The sequence below is a fragment of the Perca flavescens genome, chromosome 10, assembly GCF_004354835.1.
Source record: "Perca flavescens isolate YP-PL-M2 chromosome 10, PFLA_1.0, whole genome shotgun sequence".
In the NCBI taxonomy this organism is placed as follows: Eukaryota; Metazoa; Chordata; class Actinopteri; order Perciformes; family Percidae; genus Perca; species Perca flavescens.
The window spans coordinates 21,187,499-21,208,935 of NC_041340.1; the positions used below are offsets into that span (position 1 = coordinate 21,187,499).

Sequence of the window (21,437 nt, forward strand, 5' to 3'; positions counted from 1 at the left end):
TTTGAAAGACTGAAAGCAATCAGTGTTTCAGTTGAAATGAAGAATTAAGAGCCTTCCTACATTTCTAAAGTTAAACAATATTTCCAAATATGTGACACTTGCTACTCTAACCTAGCATGGTTAAATAGTCTACAGCCGTAGCAGCTCTTAGAGGCACTCAGGGACAGCAGTGCTTTGAGCTAATGCTATAATGCTCACATCGACAATGATACTGTGCTGATGTTTAGCATGTAATATTTACCAGGCTCACCATTTTAGCATGTTAGCATGGTGACATTTATAATTAGCACTAAACATACTATAGGTAAAGTCAGGGGATCACCAAAGTTATTTTATTTCATCCTGAGGGGAACATAGACCTACAGTGTCCATACCAAATTGCGTTGCAATCCATATAGCTGTTGAGATATTTCATTAAAAAACAATATGTCAGTATCAGTAAATACTGAACTCAGAACTAACCAATGCAATGTTCAAATAAATCCAGAGAAAGTTGCCATGAAGTTTAGCTTCATGCATTATGCTAAATGTGTGGATCGATCCCTGCCACCTCCAGGTTGCTGTTGACCTCTGACACAACATGGAAAGCTCCAAATCAAAAGAACATTTTAACTAACTCTGCACAACACAGCACCAGTGGAAAGTTTCTTCTCATCCAAATGGAGTTGCCGGTGGTATCAGTTTTTTTTTGGACCATCTGGCTCAAATATGCTTATAAGGACAGATAATGGTGTGTTACCCATTAGGCCAATGAAGTGTGCTCTTAATTTGAAAACTTTTATCAAACAAATACATAAACATTTTCACAAATAATTCTCAAATGTCCTCCATTTTTACAGATGAATGATGTCATTGTTTCTAAACAACACAAGTGGTTGCAGTTAATGGGGAAGGGGAAATTGGAACAAAGGCATACACCATTAACATCTGGCCCTTTTAATTGCTTACAGCAACACTAAATTTCATGTTTTTAATTGTAAATAATAGCTAGTTTTTACAACATATGGCCTTATGTTTGGGGTGCAATGTTTGTGACTATTAAATTGATGCCACATATCTTAAAGTCATGCATCATAATATGTTGAAACTGGAAGTTTTCTCTTCCCTAGAATAGACAGTCCAAATAAAATGCTATGATTAATATTATTTACTGGCCAATTAATATTATATTTGCCACATGAAAGTTGTACCTTTGTAATGTAGAAATATATATAAATATGTTATCTATGAATTAATAACAAGACGTTCAGAATTTGTTATAAATGGTTTTATGTAAAAGATGGCAAATTTGTTTTTAAACTTATTTTTTCAAGCACAACCTAAGTGCATATTGTTCCAAAAAGCCAATGAAAGTCTACAACTATATTTAAAAGTGTCCTAAAGATTCAATATCAGCACTAGCATCAGCAAGGAATCCTTAAACTAACTTATAAATCAAGTTAAAGAATGAATCAAATTTTCCATTTAGCCTACATGAAATGTGACATTTTCCCATAATGATGGTTCCTCATCTAAGTAAGGCAAGGCAGCTTTATTTATATAGCACATTTCAGCAACAGGGCAACTCAATGTGCTTTATATAAAACATTAAAGCAGTTAATTGAAAACACAGTTAAAATAGAACAAGACAAGTATAAAATAGGCCTACAAGAATAAAAGTTACAGTGCAGTGTAAGAAATCAACAATTACTTGATTGAAAAAATAAATTAGAACTTCTAGCCAACATGTGGGATATTGATAATCGTGAGACTCATTATTTGGATTTTTGTGGCTTTCATAAAATCTTGTGATGATCAGTCTATAAATCTGTAAGTGCTATAATGTAGGCCAGCTACATTTAAATTTGTAATGAATGAGCATCCAGATTAAATGTGTAAAATGTAGTCATGGTCATCCATCAGATAACTCACTAATATATTTTCTTATAATAATCTTCTTATTATATATTTTTTCTTGTACCATACTTGAATAACGTATTCTTAATATTGTTCGGTAAAAGCATAGGGTAAAAGCAGTATGAAGTCCACATTTCCCAGAATCCTTTGCGGGCTGTTCACCCCTCATAGTTTTTGCATCCGGGTCTATGCTTCCTTTTCCTCTGTGCACAGATGCGATGAGGACCTAGGTTTTTCTGGACCTCAGAGAAATCCGAATCCATCCTTGTAAAAGGCACCACCCAACCTCGCCAAAATGACCGAGCAGATGACAGTGAGGGGGACCCTTAAGGGGCACAGTGGATGGGTCACCCAGATCGCCACGACGCCCCAGTATCCCGACATGATTCTGTCCGCGTCCCGAGGTGAGGCTTCCTCCGCCGGCTTCGCCAACATGGCTAGGTTAGCATTAGCCAGCTAGTTGGTTTGCGGGTGTTGTAGCGTACCATAAATGGCAATACTGGCGTGAGTGATTAGCAAAATATACAAAAGCAGCCACTAATGCATGTAATGTTGGTATACCCTTTTTTTAATGTCGACAGAATCTGCTCAAACTTACGAGAAAGACGCCGGTTATCCAAACTAGCTAGCTAGCTAGCTAACACTCGAGCGTAAACTGTAAATCAGCCTCAGAAACCCACAGTGCAAATGCGACACGTTTAATAACGTACGTGTAGTGTAAGTGTAGTTCTACGCTCAAATGTGTGGATCTGGCAAACGTCCGGTCATCAACAGAGTAGATTGATCCTGCTGTTACTAACGTTAACTGCCTAAATGTTTGACAGCTTTCCTTGGAAATGCACTTGCACAACGAATCCCTGCATGGCTATGTTAATATCAGCGGTTTACAAAATGAAACCTGGACACTTGAATTAAACAATATCCTGGATGTTTGTTTTCCAGACAAGTCTATCATCATGTGGAAGCTGACCCGTGATGAAACCAACTATGGCATTCCCCAGCGCTCCTTGATGGGTCACTCTCACTTTGTTAGTGATGTGGTCATCTCCTCAGATGGACAGTTTGCCCTGTCCGGTGCCTGGGATGGGTGCCTCCGCCTGTGGGACCTCACCACGTAAGTGCAAGGAGTGGAAATCTCTTCAGTACTGGTCAGATCTTTGGGGTTTAAGGTGATAAGCTGTTTCCTCTACGTTTACTGTAGATGTTTGTGTCCATATAAAAGTTTGACAGGAAAGTTGGCTGCAAGGAATTCTGGATGCATGAAATTAGATCTGATGTTGGGTCTATAACTGGTGCATGAAACGAAGATCGCCATTTCTAGTACTGGTTTCTCAATTCAATAATTCAGTGCCGTCGCAAACTTTATGTAATCAAACCAGGTGACAAGTATGTTGTGAAACTTCAAACTCTTGACTTAGGCCTGGTTTAGCTTAGCCACAGGAATCTCAAAAAATGATGCCAAAATGACAAGTTGCATTCAGTCAGCTTGGCTTCAATTAATTGTGAATCTCATAGCTAAGCTACATCAGGTCTTTGTCAAAGCTTTCTCCATACCATCAATAGGTCAAATCACTTTGGTTAACTTTTCAGCAAATTGATGGATCTCATGAGGACAGAGCAACTTAATTACAGTACATGTGACCTGTTTGTGGGTTGGGCAATAAGGCTAATTTTCTCTATTTAAAGTCAATCTTGCACCTTAACAATTATGCATTTCTCTTTAAATGTTTATACAAAAAGTTTGACAAAGATATCATCTAGATGCCAGATTTATGGATTGAGGATGGTGCCAGTGATGCCATCTTTGAATAGTTTTTAACCCAAAAGATAATCCTTACACTTGTACATTCTCCAGGATTACATTTTTGTAATGTAAACACAGAAAATTGATTTTAAGTAAAGTTGGCTTGATTCTTAAATGTGTGTAGCTTTTGGAAAAGTTCTTAATGGGTGTAGCGATATTAGACAAGCTTCCTTCTACTTAGGTGTCTTAAGATGTGCAACCATTTTGAGTTCTGAAGTGTTTGGTGTGGTGTTTCCCTAGTGGCCTCACCACCCGCCAATTTGTTGGACACACCAAGGATGTTCTGAGCGTGGCTTTTTCTGCTGATAATCGCCAGATTGTGTCTGGCTCCCGGGACAAGACCATCAAGCTATGGAACACTCTTGGAGTCTGCAAGTACACCATCCAGGTGAGCTGCCAACTCATGTTGATGTCTTGTGAGTAGCAGTCAGTTTCTTTTCGTTATTGGAACTAGAATTTAGTGGATTCAAGTACTGGTTAATGGCCTTGTACTTCTTTAAATTAGAAGTTGAAACTTGGCAGTCCCTACTTGGAAAACCAAACTGCCCTTACAATTAGAAGTTCAAATTGATGTCAAATGGAAACAAATGCTGCTCACCTAGTCACCACTGCCTTTACAAGAATAGCTTTCTACAACAGTTATGTCGAGCATTGCCATACCTAATATCATTTAACAATGATGCAGTGACTTTGGTTGGTTGAAAATGTATATAATCTAAGTTTCATGTTGCTAATAAGCAGCCAAATAAAACACTACTTAAAACATCAGTGTTTTCCCCAAGTTGCTTGGATTTCATCTGGCCATCCCTAATGTTGGTTAACCAGAGACTCTTTGAGAATATATTTATATGTACCTTCTAATTTGCAGGATGAAGGCCATTCTGAGTGGACATCTTGCGTGCGCTTCTCCCCCAACAGCAGCAACCCCATCATTGTCTCCTGCGGCTGGGACAAGATGGTCAAGGTACGTTGCTTTTCTGAAACTCGTTAGCTTTTTACCTTTTGAGGTCTCTTGTTCTCTGTGGCTTAAAAATGGGCCTGAATGAAACTTAAGTAGTTTTTTTTTTTCATTTTTTTTCTTCTCTCTAGTGATATGGGAGAAATGTATTACCTGACCACCTCAGGATGAGAGCACAACCCATATAGCTTTATATGATGGTCTTTATACTACAATAGTGGTGAATATAGTCTTTGTCCTTTGCTCCTAGGTGTGGAACCTGGCCAACTGCAAGCTGAAGACCAACCACATTGGCCACACTGGCTTCCTGAACACAGTGACTGTCTCACCTGATGGCTCCCTGTGTGCATCTGGTGGAAGGGTATACAATAAACTTTTTTTTTTTCTTTTTTTTATTGTAGACTGCCACAGAATGTTTTTTTGATCCATTATTCTGAACTCAATTAAAGCACCAATTTAAGTCCGGCTGCAGGTTTTAGCAGTGATGAAAACTTTCAATGCATCTGTTTAACATTGATGATAAAGAGGCTGTTTCTGAGTGTGGCCTGCACTTGAAGGACTGTTTATTTATTTATATTTGGCACCAACTGTTAGTTGGTGCTAAATAATTGTAAACATTATGCAATGAACTCCCTAGTTAGCTGTTGAGCATCATGCAATTATCCTAAATTGACTATTTATAAATGTGGTTGTTGAAGCGTATTTTCTCTTGCGATCTAGGATGGCCAGGCCATGCTGTGGGACCTGAATGAGGGCAAGCACCTCTACACCCTGGACAGTGGTGACACCATCAATGCCCTCTGCTTCAGCCCCAACCGTTACTGGCTGTGTGCCGCTACTGGCCCCAGTATCAAGATTTGGGTAAACTTCATCCTAAAAAATCTCATGACCAGTATATGGTCCATTAAAGCTACAGTGCAAAGGGCAGTGATGAAACTTCAAATGCCAACTGTATTCTTTGATGATAAAGAGGCTGTTTCTGAGCTCTAACCTTGACCAATTTTTACTTTGTGTAATTCATTTTGGATGCATTTTCTTTCATTGATCTGATGCTACTTCTGAGCAGTTACTCAATGCACTGCCTCTGGTCTTTTCTTCTCTTCATGTAGGATCTGGAGGGCAAGATCATTGTGGATGAGCTGAGACAGGAAGTGATCAGCACAAACAGCAAGGCTGAACCCCCACAGTGTACTTCTCTGGCATGGTCTGCTGATGGACAGGTACACCACACTCGGCTCTGTAGGACCTTTCCAGTACACGTCTGGCTTTCCCACTTATTGGTGGTTTAAGTGTTTACCCCCAGTGATTATACCCATTCACTTTTAACTCTGATGTCAAATGATGACAGTCCTGCAAATATGAGGGGAATTAAAGAGAATCTATTTTTATATTAATTATTAATAGGTCTATAAAATTACAGAATGTGAGTAATCAATGTTCCTCTATCCCACTTTGTTTCTTTCCAGACCCTGTTTGCTGGCTACACTGACAACCTGATCAGAGTGTGGCAGGTCACTATTGGAACTCGATAAGAACTTTTCGTCGAAGCTACTTTGAATAAAAGACTGTTTGAAAATAACGTGTTCCGTCTTGGTTTCAACACTGTTTATCAATGATTATAATACATAAAATAAGATGTTTATTACCAGTGTAAAAAAAGTTTGAGGACACGGTACTTTTTTTGTCATTTGCTTTGTGCCAGCAATTAAATATTTAAGTTAGTGTAAAGAATGTACCCTCTATTATACACCAAAACTGGAAGGTGAATAAATATTGACTAAATGAACGTGTCATGCAAATGGTAGTGAGAGATTTACCCCAGTGTCTTGTTTATAACATCAGTTGACCTGTTTAGATTGCCGTAGATTTGTAATGGTATCCTAGCAACCCAAACGGACATCTAGAACGGAGGGCAGTGGGTTAAACGGCAGCAGAGCAGCTCTATATTTTTATATTCGTACTAACGTTACTTATTCAATTTACCAGCTAATGCTACACATAACGTTGAGTGTAACCCACTGTTACTAATGTAACGTTAGAGCTAATTACTCTCTAACGTGAAGTTTAGTTGAAGAGACGCAAAGTATCGTAACATTATTAGCTAGCTAGCTAGCCAGCTAAATGCTTGTGTTGCATGCCGGGGAAGATGGACCAATCTTGTCCTCGCATCTATGTGGAAAGAACTCTGGCCCTTATTAAACCAGATGCCATCCACAAAGCTGAGGAGATTGAGGACGTTGTCCTCAAATCGGGCTTCATTATCCTGCAGGTTGGTTCAAATGTCCCAGAAAATACAGCCGTGACATTTGGCGTATTAACATGAACGATGTGCGATCTTTAGGGTGTATTGCATCGTGTCAGGAAGAGTTTGATCCAACTAATTATTTTTGAGGCAATAGTTTGTGTAATTATCTGTTCGAAGTTGCCGTAAACAAGTAACGTTACGGCGCTTTTTTTCAATTGTGTGTAAATCCCGAATGATGCATGGCTGATTTGTCACGACGCTGAAGTTGGCTTCCGATTCACAGCTTTCGATCCGGCGGTTAAGGGGGAATTTAAGGAAAACTTAAAGCTGAAGTTAGCTTCCGATTCAGCAGGGCAACATAATTTACATTGCTGAGTGACTGATCCTCCGTTTTATGAACCTCGTACTGTATTGAAAGCGTGTAAGTCATTAAGGTAAATTATGAATTATGTCTGAAACACACTTTTAGATTTGTGAAAGCTTTATTGTCTTTATGTTTTTTTTCTTCATATGTAGCTAGACCACATTAGACCAGATCCAAAACCACTAGCTATACATAGACTTGTCAAATCTGGACCAAAATATTCCAGACAGGCTAAAGATTTTTAAAAACACAGTTTCAGATTTGTGAAAGCTTTATTCTATTTGTGAAATTGCAACGAAGGGAGAATTCACAGTTGTTTTTTCTCATATGATGACAACTTTTGAACAAGGTCCACATTGAAAAACACTATACCTAGATTTATCAAATCTGGACTAAATGATAAATAGTGGTTTTGGATCTGGACCTGGTCCAATGTGCTCTACATATGAAGAAAAAAAATCTCCCTTTATTGCGTTCTAAAAGTGTGTTTTAGACATAATTAAAAATTTACCTTAATGACTTACATGCTTTCAATACAGTAAGAGGTTAAAAAAACGGAGAATCAGTCACTCAGCAATGTAAATTATGTTTTCAGCTTTAAGTTTACCTTAAATTTCCCCTTAACCCTTGTGTTGACTTAGGGTCACATTGACCCGTTTTCAATTTTTGTTTAATATCAGAAAATATGGGACGTAGAAATAAGCGCTGAAAATGTGTAGAAGAAAAATTTAACAATTTAAAACGTTGGAAAAAGCAAAAACAAAGGTTTCAAGGTTGACGGGAAGACAACACAAGGGTTAACCGCCGAATCGGAAGCCAACTTCAGCGTCGTTGATTTGTCTCAGATGTTGTCAGCAGCACATACAGTATGTTGGCTTACGTGTGACAAGAAATTGCTTTTTGAGGCACTCATTATATAGTTTGTCCACCAGAGAGCGCTAACAATGTCCTGCTCAGCATATATGGTCACACTTTCTTAATAACCAAATTTAAAAGATCTTCTTTTTTTATAATAAATAGGATGATAATATATCAGAATTTGTCAAATTATTAGTATTAAGGTAAATACTGATTTCAAAAATCCAGAATCAGTTCACATTTCACAGAAGCGTCCAATTCTTCATTCTTGTGGCAGAGGCGGAAGCTGCAGCTAAGTCCAGAGAAGTGCAGTGACTTCTACGCAGACCAATATGGAAAGCTCTTCTTTCCCAGCTTGACTGCCTTCATGAGCTCTGGCCCCATCGTTGCCATGACTCTGGCCCGCGACAACGCCATTGCCCACTGGAAGTCCATCATAGGGCCTGTCAACAGCACCAAGGCCAGAGAAACTCATCCAGGGTGGTCAGTCTGTTAACTTTTAAATTGTTGATTCAGTCTTTTGTTTTGTTGTCTGTTCCTTCTATGGCATTTTTTTTAATATAATGTAGCTATTACAATTGTGGGCATTTTGATTAAATCACTGCCTAGAAGGGCTAATGGAAAGTGGGATGTATACACAAACCAGGCCTGTGATCTATCCCATGAAATCATACTACAGTAGATATTCCTTACTTACAAAACAGGCTGGCACTAACAAACAGACTAATAAACAGACCTTCAGTATATAAAAAAAAAGCTTTTTGAATAACTACTATTCCTCTAACACAATTTAAGTTCTGTATGTGTCCCATATTATTGTTTGAGCACATCCATGTTAGGGTGTTACAATATTTCCGTGATATTATGGCACCAATCCTTTGTTCAGACATAGTCAGACAGGGAGTGCTGTGTGATGGACACATACTAAAGTGCTTATATTATGCTTTTTGGCTTTTTCCCTTTCCTTTATTGTGTTATATATCTTTTTTGTGCACGTTATAGGTTTACAAAGTGAAAAAGGCCAAAGTCCACCCCAAAGGGACTTACCATCTCCAACAGAAAACAGCTCCAAAAAAAAGAGCTCCAAACAGCTCTATTGTAGTCCAGCCTTTACTTCCGTGACGAACATGCGTCACTTTGTAACACACGTTATCATGCTCGCCTAGCTGCTAGCGTGGCACGCTCTCATTCTCTGCTTCTGACTGGCTAGTAGTCCTTACCTAGCTACTGTGCATGTGCGACTCCCAACAAAGATGGAATAGAAGTGTGATGTCTCACTCTGTAACTAAAACAGAGAGCTCAACACACAGGGTGAAAAGAGGAGCTGCAGCAATGTGCAGTACGACAAAAATATGGTATTTTTTGAAAATCAAACCATGTAAAACTATTCTGATACAACCTCTAAATACAATTATGAACCTGAAAGTGAGTATAATATGAGCACTTTAAACAAAATAATAATGTTAGGTCAAACATATTCTTGACAGTAGATCCTCTATATGGTTTTGAAAAAGTACTCATAATATTCTCTGCTGTCTTGCCACTGTGTATTAATTAAGCTTACAATGCAAAAGTTTGATCAAGCAGTAGTTTAGATATTTGCACATACATGTATAATTGATTGTATTTCTGGGCCCCAGCTTCGGCTTATCTGTACATAGGTCACCATGCCCTGTGAGTGCGATTCATCCTGCTTGGTATCATGATTCATTGTTTTTACCTAATATAGAGGGGTAAAGGTTTGCAGTCATGACAACCCTGGCAGAGATATTTATATGAATGTGTGATATGATGTATTTTCCCCCCAGCCTTAGAGCAAAATATGGCACTTCTGAACTTAAAAACACACTCCATGGCAGCGAGTCGTTTCATGCGGCTGAAAGGGAGATCAAATTCATGTTCCCAAACTGTAAGTAATACACACAACCACACATACTGTTGTTCGTATAGAAATGTAGTATTGAACACTTATTATTGTGTACCCCACATGGTTTCTCTCTGCAGCTGTAATCGAGCCTTTTCCCTCAAGAGAAGCCACGGCAGAATACCTGAGCAGGTATGTAAACCCAACTCTGCTACGTGGACTCACTGAGCTCTGCAAGTACAAGCCACACAATCCCTGTGTAAGTATTTGATGCTCAATATTTGAAGATATACAGTTATTTATTAGCCAGGTATTTATTGCTATGTTATCCTGCACTTTTGTCTTCAATAGATTTGGCTTGCTGACTGGCTGATCAACAACAATCCAAACCAGCCTCAAATATGTGATGGAGGCATTCTGGAAGAAGCACAATAACAACAGAGACAAAAAGGGGCCCAATACATAATTTCAGATGTTATTTTTTAGACAAATGTATCCGTTCCATACTATGATTAAACAAAATGTCTTTTCAGCACTAATCATCTGTTTTGTTTGCTTTCTGGTAAGTTTGGCCTATTTCTAAACCACTTGTTCTTTTAGCGCTTCTTCAAATGGTGTGACTTGATTCATAACCTAAAATGTATGCAATAAATCAAATATCTCAGATTTGTTTTACAATGCAATCCCACCAGGTCTAACAAATCAATGTAGTAAATCAGCCATTGGGTTTAAAAGTTTTGATTTAGTGAGTACGATTGCACCAAATTAATTGGATGAGTTGCATGACCTGTGTTAAGTTGATAAAGTTGGACCAAACACTCATATAATAAGATGTTCTGGTGTACCATGCTTTGACCAGCTTCATCGCTTGGTGCTCCTCTGGAACTGGTTCGCAAACACAAAATCAGTTTGTAAAGGAATTACATAGCCATGGCTGTCTAACAAATATGTTACTGAATGAACAAAGGGATTTCACTCGGTCAAATGAGCATTAAGGTAATTTTTTCAGGGGGCTTTAGAGCAGTTTGCGTGTTAATTTACAGATTATGTAGGAAAATAATCTCAATGACCATTGCAACACTAGTATTATGTGTATTTTGATAGTTCTCCAGCAATCAAAGATCAAATATAGAAAAATATTTATTTTAATGATTATGTGGCTTTAATCAGTATCTAAATGCATTTTGACTATAGGTTATTTGGTCTGTATGCCTATGATGACTATGACTGTAGCTTTGTGTGTACAGTATGTGGTTCCTAACTCATTGTGTAGACAGAGGGCTTCTGGTAATTGGTTGTATATAAATTTAACAAAATAGTGTTCATTGTGAATGTGAATATAGTCCCAGGCAAATAAAGCATCTTTATATGTGTCCACGTAGGCCTACACACATAAAAGGACATTTTTCACATACCATCCTTTTCACAAACCTGGACTGGTCTTGACTACTGTTGCATTGCCTTCATTTTTTGTCAGATTCAGAGTGAATATCAGTACAAGTCGGTCCAATTCTAAGAGTAACGCTTTGAAACGTTATTCAGTAGTAGCAATTCTTTTTTTTTTTTTTTTTTTTTTTTTTAAATATGCCGTAAAAAAATATTTCTTATTAGACGCAGAAAGGCTAATCGGAGTTCCTTCCTGTGTGTTAAGGGCGTGAACAACTTCTGTAAAAAGAAATGGACGTGTATGTAATTGGTCGGTGCAATGAATGGCAGCAGTGACCATCCAATCCGATGGCTTCTTGGCAGAAATTGCGTTTTTTCCTGCCGGTTCTAGAAAACCAACCACGAGTTGTCGTCGTGTGGGAGAATCCATCTTGAAGAGAGCTCTCCGGTTGTGTGACCAGTAAGCAGGTTTTCCGTACTTCTTTAGCTTTGTTTTTTTCTCCATTATATTGTCACGTAAGTACTGTGGTTGTTGTAGTATTTTTTTGTTGCTATTTTGGTAGATGAAATAGCTGTAATTGCTAGAAAATATAGGCCTATAGTGCGGCTAGCACGGCCTTTGCATTACGTAACTGCGAATTTTAGTTGTAACGTTAGTCCGGGCTTGGTTTATCAGTGTGATGCAGATGGTTACACTGTTTCTAATCTTTAGCTCTACCAGAAGTGTACTTTAGATGCTGGGTAGTTATTGTGTTTAAGTAAACGGTACTCCGTTGCCATTTGCTGGCGCTGTTAAACAAAAACGGCTATAAGAATGTATGGGACACGATCGTGCCGGGCAAAATGGTGGGAAATGCATGCATTGCCACCATGTAAATGGCGAAGCATGTACGGCATGGGGGATTATAAACCCACCGTGATTTAGTTTAACTCGATGCATATTTTTTTTCTTTTGGGTTTAGGTATAATAGTGCAAAATGTCCGAGACAGAGCAACAGTATATGGAAACATCAGAAAACGGCCACGAAGTCGACGATGATTTTAACGGAGCCGAACACACCGAGGAGGGGAACGACGAGAGCGCCGTGAATGACTGCGGAGAGGGAGAGGGCGCAGGCCCCGACGCCGACGGGAATTCGCAAAACGGTGGCTCAGAGGGCGGCCAGATCGATGCCAGCAAAGGCGAGGAGGATGCGGGGTGAGTTAAAAATGGTGTAATATCGACTTTTTAAAACAAGCACTCGTGGTTTGACATGTTTCTTTGTTCAACCGGCCTTTGTTGGCGCCATATGCAGAGCGGAGGGGGGGGATGGGCGCTTGTGCAGGGATCAAATCTAACATGTACTGGATCACCAGAGACTACGGATATGTCTGATGTATCGTTGCGATTATTAGTATATTGAATTAATGTTGTAAAATAGCATTTAGCTATAGCAACTGTAGCCTGCCTCCCTACGTCATTGGTACAACAGATGTTCTGGAACAGTGTGTACATTTACACCCCCCACTCCTGACCAACACCACCCCCACTGGGCCATATATAAAGTTTGAGAAGCTGGCTGCCTGTAATGCTAAACCTGTCCCCTTCCGTCTCTCTGTGCTCAGGAAAATGTTTGTTGGTGGTCTCAGCTGGGAGACGAGCAAGAAGGATCTTAAAGATTACTTCACTAAATTTGGCGAGGTGACGGATTGCACCATAAAGATGGACCAGCAGACAGGCCGGTCAAGAGGCTTTGGCTTCATTCTCTTTAAAGACGCAGCCAGTGTAGAAAAGGTGAGTGGGGAAGCAATTATGTCGAAGCCAAATTAACCTTGTTTTACAAGACTGGCAATTTTCAATGTTTTCCTGTTTTTTGTTGGGTTTTTTAGGTTCTTGAACAGAAGGAGCATAGGCTAGATGGCAGAGTGATCGACCCAAAGAAAGCCATGGCCATGAAGAAGGATCCAGTCAAGAAAATCTTTGTGGGAGGCCTTAACCCGGACACCTCAAAGGAAGTCATTCAGGAGTACTTTGGAACCTTTGGAGAGGTACGGTTATTCAACAGAGATTTCACGTTTATTTAGGAATTAAATGCTTAAGGTATTGGCTGCTTCAAATTTTGTTTACCTCTTGTGTAGGTTGAGACCATTGAGCTTCCACAAGATCCAAAGACAGAAAAGAGGAGGGGATTCGTATTTATCACATATAAAGAAGAGACCCCTGTCAAGAAGGTTATGGAGAAGAAATACCACAATGTCGGTGGAAGCAAGGTATTGGCACATAATGCATGCAGGTGAAATTGGGTATGATATACTGTTTTGTAAATTTTTTGCAAAAAAGTAATGTCACACTGCAATGTAATGTGCTCTTGTGTGGTGTTCCAGTGTGAAATTAAAATAGCCCAGCCCAAAGAGGTCTACCAGCAGCAGCAGTATGGTGCCCGTGGATATGGAGGACGCGGCAGGGGCCGTGGAGGTAAGCACCCTTTGTGTGTGTGTGTACCAGCAAGATCTTTATTTTAAACTATACTCAACTCTAGACTTTAAATTTGTGCCGAGTAACTGCCTGGGTCCTGTGTGCTGGAGAGTTGTGACAAAGGCCTCACCTGTTGTTTCTAGGCCAGGGCCAGAACTGGAATCAAGGTTACAACAACTACTGGAACCAACCTGGATACAACCAGAACTATGGCTACGGACAGCAAGGCTACGGATATGGCGGCTACGGCAACTATGACTACTCTGCTGGTTATTACGGCTATGGGGGTGGCTACGATTACAGTAAGCGATAAGTGCCCCCAGGGAACGAAAAAAGAATGAGAGAAACTTTATTTTCTTGGTCCTCCTTGTTGTACAGAAGAACTCAGTCCCTTTTTCTCTTGTCCTCCAGACCAGGGCAATACAAGCTATGGGAAAACTCCAAGACGTGGAGGCCACCAGAGTAGCTACAAGCCATACTGATCACACGTAGTGCAGGTATGCATTTTTGCATCATCCGTGGTAGTATGAGAACATAGCTGTAACCATTGGTGCCTTTTTGACCCCAAAGATCTCATCTACTCTAAATCCATTCAAGCATTGTGGTGGGGTTAGGGTAGGCCGTGTTGTGGGGTCTGTGATCATTAAAGATGGATTCATTCCACCTGTCAGCCATCTTAAGATGCATCTCTACTACTTGATCAATAAGGGTTGAGTTGGTGGTGGTTGAGAACAGGAATAAGGACCGTTTCACCTTTCACCAGGTGCTAGGTGTAATAGTTAGCGGTTGTGCCCCCCCCCCCAAAGTGTGTCTGTCCATTCACTGACCTGTCAAACTCATTCATGCACCTGTCTGTCTTTGTGTAATTGCATGCCATATTTGGTTTATTCTCAGTAACGTTAAGCACCGTGTTTTTCTCTTAAGGTCTAAAGTAAATAAGAAAAAGAGATCCATGGTCTGACCACAACCAACATGGGCTCTGGCTTTTCCTTTGGAGTTGGCAGAAATTTGGACTCATGCTCCATTTGTACAGATCAAGTGAGGAACTGGGGAAGCAAATGTCACTTTTCCACTTTTTATTTTATATTGTTTTGTGTCCATTTACATTTCCAGTGATGGAAGTGTTATTTTTACTGTACTTTTTGGTACCTTTTTGAATCTAATGTATTGTATGGTTGTATTTTTACATGTCTACTGGATTTACAGATGAGCAGGAGCAAGAGCTTTTAAAGCTCACAAATAAAACAATTTCATTTTTTTTTTCTTTTGGTGTTTGTAGATCTTTAGTTATTATTCTCCCGTGCTGAATGTTGGATGCGAGATGCATGGCTTCAGATGTGGGGTGAGGCAAAATAAGGGATTTAAACTAATCGATGGGTTCATTGTAAGCGTGTCAAGTGAATGTTTGCAGATGGCCTAGTAGACGAAGACAACCAGCATTTTTTTTTTTTTTTTTTTTTTTGGCTTTTAAGGAGATTCTTCCCCCATCATGTCTGCAATTTTAAGTGGCTTTACTAGTGTTATTCAACTGAACGCAAGCCTGTTAATGTAAGAGGGTACTCCCTCTCTCACTGGAAACTCATTCCTCTAGTGTCTTGGGCAAATTGGTAGAAATAAACTTTTGGATTATATTACACATGGATCCTTTTGTTATTATTTTGTAAAGTTAATGTTAAATGTTTTGTACTGTTAAATGGCTTGCTTGTTTTCGTCTCGAGTAATGTTAACATCCCTACGAATGCCTCTTGCTGCGGGAGAGGGCTTCACTACCTGCAGGATAACTGGCTGAGTGTTAAGACCCATTCAACTAGATGTGAAACTGCGGTACTTGAGAGCATTTTTTTATGAATGTGACCAGGAGTTAAAGATAGTAGTCTGGTAAGTGCTTATCTCAACCATACTGTGTATTGGAAACATGTTGCTGATCAGTGTTATAAGTTGGGACTAATTATTTCAAATATTGCTACTGTGGGTAAAAGAAAGCAAGAGTCATTTAAAAAAAAAAAAAAAAAAAAAAAAAGAAGTTTATTTTTGGAAGTCATTAGTGTCACATTAGCACCTTGTGTACTGGGTCATCTTTCAGGTGGTTTTGGTAACAATGTGCTGTAGCTGGCATCAATTTAAATTTGTTGACCTCCAATTGGCTAGGTTTCATCAGTGAGGCCACTGCACTGAACACCTGGGGGAACAAAAAAAAGTATGATAGACTAAGGTTGCATGGCTCTAGACTGACTGCCGTTTAAATTATACTGCCACTGATTTGATATTTCATGATTTAAGCTTTGATATAAAAATGTACTAATGCAGATCAAGGCAGTTATTAGGAGGCAGACTGATCCGTCCATTTCAAAAACGAGTCCCCACAGTGGTCAGTGTTGAGTGGAAGACGGCAACGTGTTCTAAGTGAAAAGAAGGAACTAGTTTGATCTTTTGGAACCTCGAGTATAGACATTCCCATCTACCTCTGAACTTTATGAATGTGACCATGTCTGATGCAATTAAAAAGTTTTTCTACAGGTTTAACAAACCTTAGATGTCTTCCTTTTCCAATTTAAATGTCACTGGCTTCCTTCTCGTCTGAGAACAAGACAATTGAATACGTTATTCTACACTTATAAATGTGTGGTATTAAGTCTTTATAGGCATCTGTCAGTGTTCAGACTCTTATTACATTAAGTGTTCCGTGTTAGATAAGTAGATTCATATCTACAAACAATCCAAACAGCTGTAGACTAAATGTTTGTGTAACAAACCTGTGAGGATACGGTCAATACATTGTACTGCCAGTTCTGCGTCCTCCATACTGAAGCACATCGGAGGTTTAAACTTAACGACGTTTTCCCAGGGGCCATCTGTACTGACGCAGATTTGATCCTCCTCTTTTAACCTAATGTAAAAGGGACATTAGGTTGATTAAATCACAGACCACCCCTCAGGAGAGACAGTGTTTACAAACTTAAATTATAACCATTAACTGCTATATTGCACTCTACTCCAGTACCTCTTCACTACCCGTGCTGCTGTTTCTGTGGCTGGAGTCTTCTGATCCCTGTCTGAAACCAGCTCAAGACCCACAAACAGCCCTACACCTCTATAAAAAAAACAGAAAAACATCTTTTGAACCCATGATTTAAGTTCTTAGTGACCCATCTCAACATTGAATGAAGTAGTATGGAAGGATGAAAAATGTCCCAATGTTTTAAATAACAGTTTTTCTACAATGTATATTAATTTCATTAGTATACAAGCTGTATCTCCCATGTACTGGCACTTTCTCTCAGAGGCCCTGCATGTCCACATACTTCTTAAGCCTGAGCACCCACTGTGAAAGAGTGCAGACCATTCTCATAGTACGAGTTATGAGTTGTTCCATTGCAATATTTGTAAGTCCGAGAGATGTTGGTCAAACACTGTACATGTACTGTACTCACTCTGTCCTGACAAGAGGTCTTCTCAGCTAAGAAGTGAAAACACCTCTGTGGATGTACCAAGAGTGCGTAAGAGCTTTAATTAGTGTTGACCGTAAAATGGTAGTATTAGGTGACAACTTAATGATGTCGGACTCCTTGTCCATTAATGCTTTTCATAATTTAAAAAATCTGATTTAATGCCATGGACTCTTGAGAATAGGATATAACTTGCCTTTTTGAGTATGATAGCCTGAGTGCACTAGTCACTGTATCCTTACCTGACATCGCCAATTATTTGATGTTGTGTCTGTAGCTTTGTGAGCAAATCCTTAAGATGGGCTCCCACCCTTGTGGCATTTCCTCTTAGGTCCTCTTTCTCTATCACATCAAGTACTGCCAGGCCAATTGCACAGGACACTGGATTCCCTCCAAACTGCATGAAGTTAAGAGACAAAACCAATAAATACATCTTGATATATGCATTAAATTACTCACCCCGTGCTACCTCAAATTCTTGAAGAAAGATGTTTTTTCTCACATGCCTCCACGGTGAACAAAAAAGGCATGCAAGAAAAGAAATCTTCATGAATTCAAGGTATAAAAAGGGTTATTTTGAGGGTGAATTCTAATTAATAATATATGTTTTATCCAGCAGCATAGTGGTAAATTAAAAAGTGGCTTAACAACTTACCAACAGTCATCGAAAACTACTAAGTGATCAACATAACCACCACGAGAATAGGTTAAACACGGGAAAAAAAATATTTCTTACCATTTACCTTAAAAGATAATATCTTTATGTAACTGACATCAGTTACTTAGAATGTTATTATTTATGTATTCGTTATTACAAAAAGTCACCCAGGCTGGGAAAAGCTATAGATACCAACTTGAAGGAACATGCATTCATATTGTGTTGAGGCTACTGTATAGTCACCGTGTTGAAGTACTCCACTCCGTTGGCTGTGAAAGCTCCAGCTATCTCTACAGTGGTTGCCACACATGCCAGGGGATGCCCATTGCCCATCGGTTTACCCATGGTCACTATGTCGGGACAGAAATCCTCCCCCTGCAGCTGAAAAGCCCAGAAATGACTTCCCACACGACCAAAGCCTGTCTGCACCTCGTCTGCCACAAACACTCCACCAGCTGAGCGCACATATCTGTGCAGAGCATAAAAGAGATGCTCCATGTCACCACTTCATGTACATGTGGATGAGCAAAAACCTGAAAAATGAGTCACCACTCACTCTGCAACTTTACTTGAGTATCCTTCGGGCAAGATTATTTGTCCTCCAACACTTGGCAATGATTCAGCAAAGAAGGCGGAGATCTAGGGGGAAAAGCTAGTAAGTAAGTTATATAAGTAAGGTTAAGTAAACTGTATTATCCCTGTGGGGGGGCATTTTGTTTTACAGCCAGCAGAGAATAAAAGACAACAGTTCATACACAGGATACACAACATAACATACAGTAAGTTATATAAATGGCATGCATTGGTCATGTTTATTACAGAATTATACATTCTCTGTATAACAAAAAGTGTTATGAGTGTTACTGATTTTATTCAGGCTGCATGAAACTGATGTAGTGTACTGTACCTTACGACCCTTCCTGTGCACCTCCTCTATTAGGTCTTTCACTGTATCAGCGTATGCTTGGCCAGGGTTGGGGTGATCCTCTCTGTATATGCCTCTGTAGGTGTCTGGTATGGGTGCCTAAGAGGATGAATCACATTCTTTCAGATAGGCAGAGTCCACTGTTGGTCAGCCATTTGTGTGATGATGGTAAATGTACCAACCACATGAACCCATTCTTTCTGTCCTGCCAGTTTCCGGAACTTGTAAGGACTAATGTCGATGAGGGACATTAGATGCCCATGGTACGCACTAGTATAAAAGGAGAGTTCATTGTAATTCATAACCAAGTGTTGTCAGAAGGGAATGTGTTGCAATAGAACAGAATGCTTACTGGTCAAGCACAATGACGTCCTGATGCTGGGTGTACTGCTGTGCCAAGCGTAGGGCAAGATCATTGGCCTCGGAACTATCAGAAGAACAGATGTAAAAATCACTGGAATGTTATTTCAGGAAAACATTCTGTGGGGGGGGGTGTGGGGGTGTATGATTTACCCAGAGTTAACAAAGTAGAAGACACACAGTTTCTCAGGCAGGGTGGCAGCCAGGCGGTCTGCATACATGACTATGTTGTCGTGCAGGAATCGTGCATTTGTGTTCAGGAGGTCCATTTGTTCTGCTGCAGCTTTTGTAATGCTGGGGTGACAATGGCCCACTACAAAAGAAAGTATACTGTATGTTACTAACACATAAAACGTTCTGCCATTAGTAAACAACGAGTGTAATATACTGCGTTTTACAAGGTAATAAATGTGGACTATGCACTGGATGTTTTACCATGGTGAACGTTGCTGATGCAGTCCAGATAGCGCTTGCCATTTTCATCGAACAGATATTGGCCTCTTGCTTTCATTATTTTCACAGGGTCGTCTGAATAAAATAGTCTACATGACTGCCTGTAATAGAAGAAATTACTAGGAGTCAAAAACTTTTGTGCACGCACTCACTGTACATATTACATAATATGTTTACCAGCTAGCATCAAGAAAATCACACTGGTTGAGTGACATACCCGATTAATCTCTTCCTCATTGCGAAAGTTTCTTCTTTCCTGAGTTTTTCAAGCGCCATATTGGTTGAGACGATGAACGAAGAGCTACGACAGTCATCAAGAGTAAAATACATCCATATGGTAATTATGGGTTATGGAATTGTTTTGACAAGTCTAATACATCCATGCATCCACCACGCATGCGTCCATTGTGGATTTGGGTTCTTCTTGTTTTACGGCGGTTGGCATCTAGCTTATTCGTGCATTACCGCCACCTTCTGCTCCGGAGGGTGGATCAGACAATAGATTTACAATCTAAATCTCTTCACACACACACACACACACACACACATTTTATCCTCCATATTATTCATATCAGCAACATAGCACCCTATTCCTGTCTTTTCATCATATTTGAAAAATGTGTGTCCCTTAGAAAAGCTAACGGTAGTCTTTTTTGGGATCAATTTTTTATTATTTTTTAGCACCATTTATCATACAGAAATACAAAACAAATTCCACAATACGTGCCAGGTAATGTCAAGTGGTGCATAGAACAGATTAACACAAATTGAACAAGAACAAAAACCCTCTCCCACCCCCTACCCTCTGCGGTCTCGAAAAGAAAAAAAACAGAAATCACACCTTTCCTATTCGCTCTCCTCTAGTTCTTGTGGCACTGAGGTCATTAGGTCTGGCTTTATTAATCCTTGCTGTAGAGAGCTCAAGCATAACTATGTCTAGGAAATATGCTAACCACCACGTGTAATTTTCTTGGTTGCAGTTGAGCCAGTTAGCCAAATCTTCCTCTGTCTCTCAAGCAGGTGTAATTTAGAGTCATCATTCAGGTCGGGTCAGTAGGGATTAGATATCCTATCACATCAGATATTATTAATGTTGTTTTATGCCAGATCTCATGCACCTGCACTCCCAGACCATGTGCAGGAAAGTTCCACTTTGTTTAGGATGACAGAATGTACAATAGGGAGTGGAAATGGCTTTCGAGATGTATCTCTTCTGAGGAGTCCAATATGTCCTATCTATGGCATATGTTGAAGTGGATATACTGGTGATTTGGGTTCTTGGAACAGTGGAAAATGTTGTCCCAAACTTCTGACAATTAATTGTGTTCCCCTCAGGGCACAGTTCCCATTACTTTACTATTGGAAGTTCTCCTATGGATAGTTGCATCAGTTTAGCATAAATCTTGGACACTAATCCTCTCACAGGAAAATCAACAAACCATTTTATGACTGGTTTCCCCATGGCACTCCATAACATTTTAGGGCTGATCTTAAGTGCAGATAAAAGTAGAAGGATGTCCTGGGGACCTCAAAACTAGCTCTCAGGTCTTCAAAACTCAACATACTAGAATAGCTGGTCTAAAGTATAAATTTGTCTGTCACTCCACTGCTTACAAGCAAAGGATTTGTTACCAGACAGTAAGTGTGCATTGTGCTATATTGGGGTATTCAAATGCCACTAAGTCGTATTCGTGTAGCATAGTTGCTCCTCCACCTGTTTAAAGTTGGTCAGTGTGTTGGTGATAATATGGGCTAACAGTATTCT

The 21,437-nt window shown here is 39.6% G+C and overlaps 4 protein-coding genes across 6 annotated transcripts; 3 read left to right on the forward strand and 1 right to left on the reverse strand.

Moving 5' to 3' along the window:
• Positions 1-2,053: 2,053 nt before the first annotated feature.
• rack1 (receptor for activated C kinase 1) lies at positions 2,054-6,237 on the forward strand. The gene is made up of 8 exons (XM_028589834.1): positions 2,054-2,300; positions 2,839-3,010; positions 3,941-4,088; positions 4,569-4,664; positions 4,909-5,019; positions 5,379-5,519; positions 5,768-5,878; positions 6,125-6,237. Exons 1-8 carry the CDS (start codon positions 2,192-2,194, stop codon positions 6,188-6,190), a joined length of 954 nt encoding a protein of 317 aa, XP_028445635.1. The 5' UTR covers positions 2,054-2,191; the 3' UTR covers positions 6,191-6,237.
• Positions 6,238-6,536: 299 nt separating this feature from the next.
• On the forward strand, positions 6,537-10,528 carry nme5 (NME/NM23 family member 5). The gene is made up of 5 exons (XM_028589835.1): positions 6,537-6,927; positions 8,403-8,608; positions 9,934-10,034; positions 10,130-10,248; positions 10,341-10,528. Exons 1-5 carry the CDS (start codon positions 6,793-6,795, stop codon positions 10,422-10,424), a joined length of 645 nt encoding a protein of 214 aa, XP_028445636.1. The 5' UTR covers positions 6,537-6,792; the 3' UTR covers positions 10,425-10,528.
• A 1,210-nt stretch (positions 10,529-11,738) lies between these two features.
• On the forward strand, positions 11,739-15,472 carry hnrnpaba (heterogeneous nuclear ribonucleoprotein A/Ba). Of its 2 annotated transcripts, none has more exons than XM_028589832.1 (9): positions 11,739-11,835; positions 12,338-12,573; positions 12,981-13,149; positions 13,245-13,403; positions 13,494-13,625; positions 13,740-13,830; positions 13,974-14,132; positions 14,242-14,327; positions 14,755-15,472. In XM_028589832.1, the coding sequence occupies exons 2-8, from the start codon at positions 12,353-12,355 to the stop codon at positions 14,310-14,312; spliced, it is 1,002 nt and encodes a 333-aa protein (XP_028445633.1). In that variant the 5' UTR covers positions 11,739-11,835; positions 12,338-12,352; the 3' UTR covers positions 14,313-14,327; positions 14,755-15,472. The 2 variants fall into 2 exon arrangements, with proteins under 2 accessions (XP_028445633.1, XP_028445634.1); XM_028589833.1 differs by having other exon boundaries at positions 11,787-11,891.
• A 383-nt stretch (positions 15,473-15,855) lies between these two features.
• Positions 15,856-20,121, reverse strand: phykpl (5-phosphohydroxy-L-lysine phospho-lyase). Of its 2 annotated transcripts, none has more exons than XM_028589837.1 (12): positions 19,890-20,121; positions 19,655-19,773; positions 19,373-19,532; positions 19,212-19,286; positions 19,042-19,129; positions 18,842-18,958; positions 18,491-18,573; positions 18,178-18,403; positions 17,519-17,673; positions 16,832-16,921; positions 16,584-16,717; positions 15,856-16,009 (listed from the first exon to the last, which is right to left on the reverse strand). In XM_028589837.1, the coding sequence occupies exons 1-12, from the start codon at positions 20,000-20,002 to the stop codon at positions 15,975-15,977; spliced, it is 1,395 nt and encodes a 464-aa protein (XP_028445638.1). In that variant the 5' UTR covers positions 20,003-20,121; the 3' UTR covers positions 15,856-15,974. The 2 variants fall into 2 exon arrangements, with proteins under 2 accessions (XP_028445638.1, XP_028445639.1); XM_028589838.1 differs by lacking the exon at positions 15,856-16,009 and adding an exon at positions 16,381-16,407 and having other exon boundaries at positions 19,890-20,119.
• Between the last annotated feature and the right edge of the window lie 1,316 nt (positions 20,122-21,437).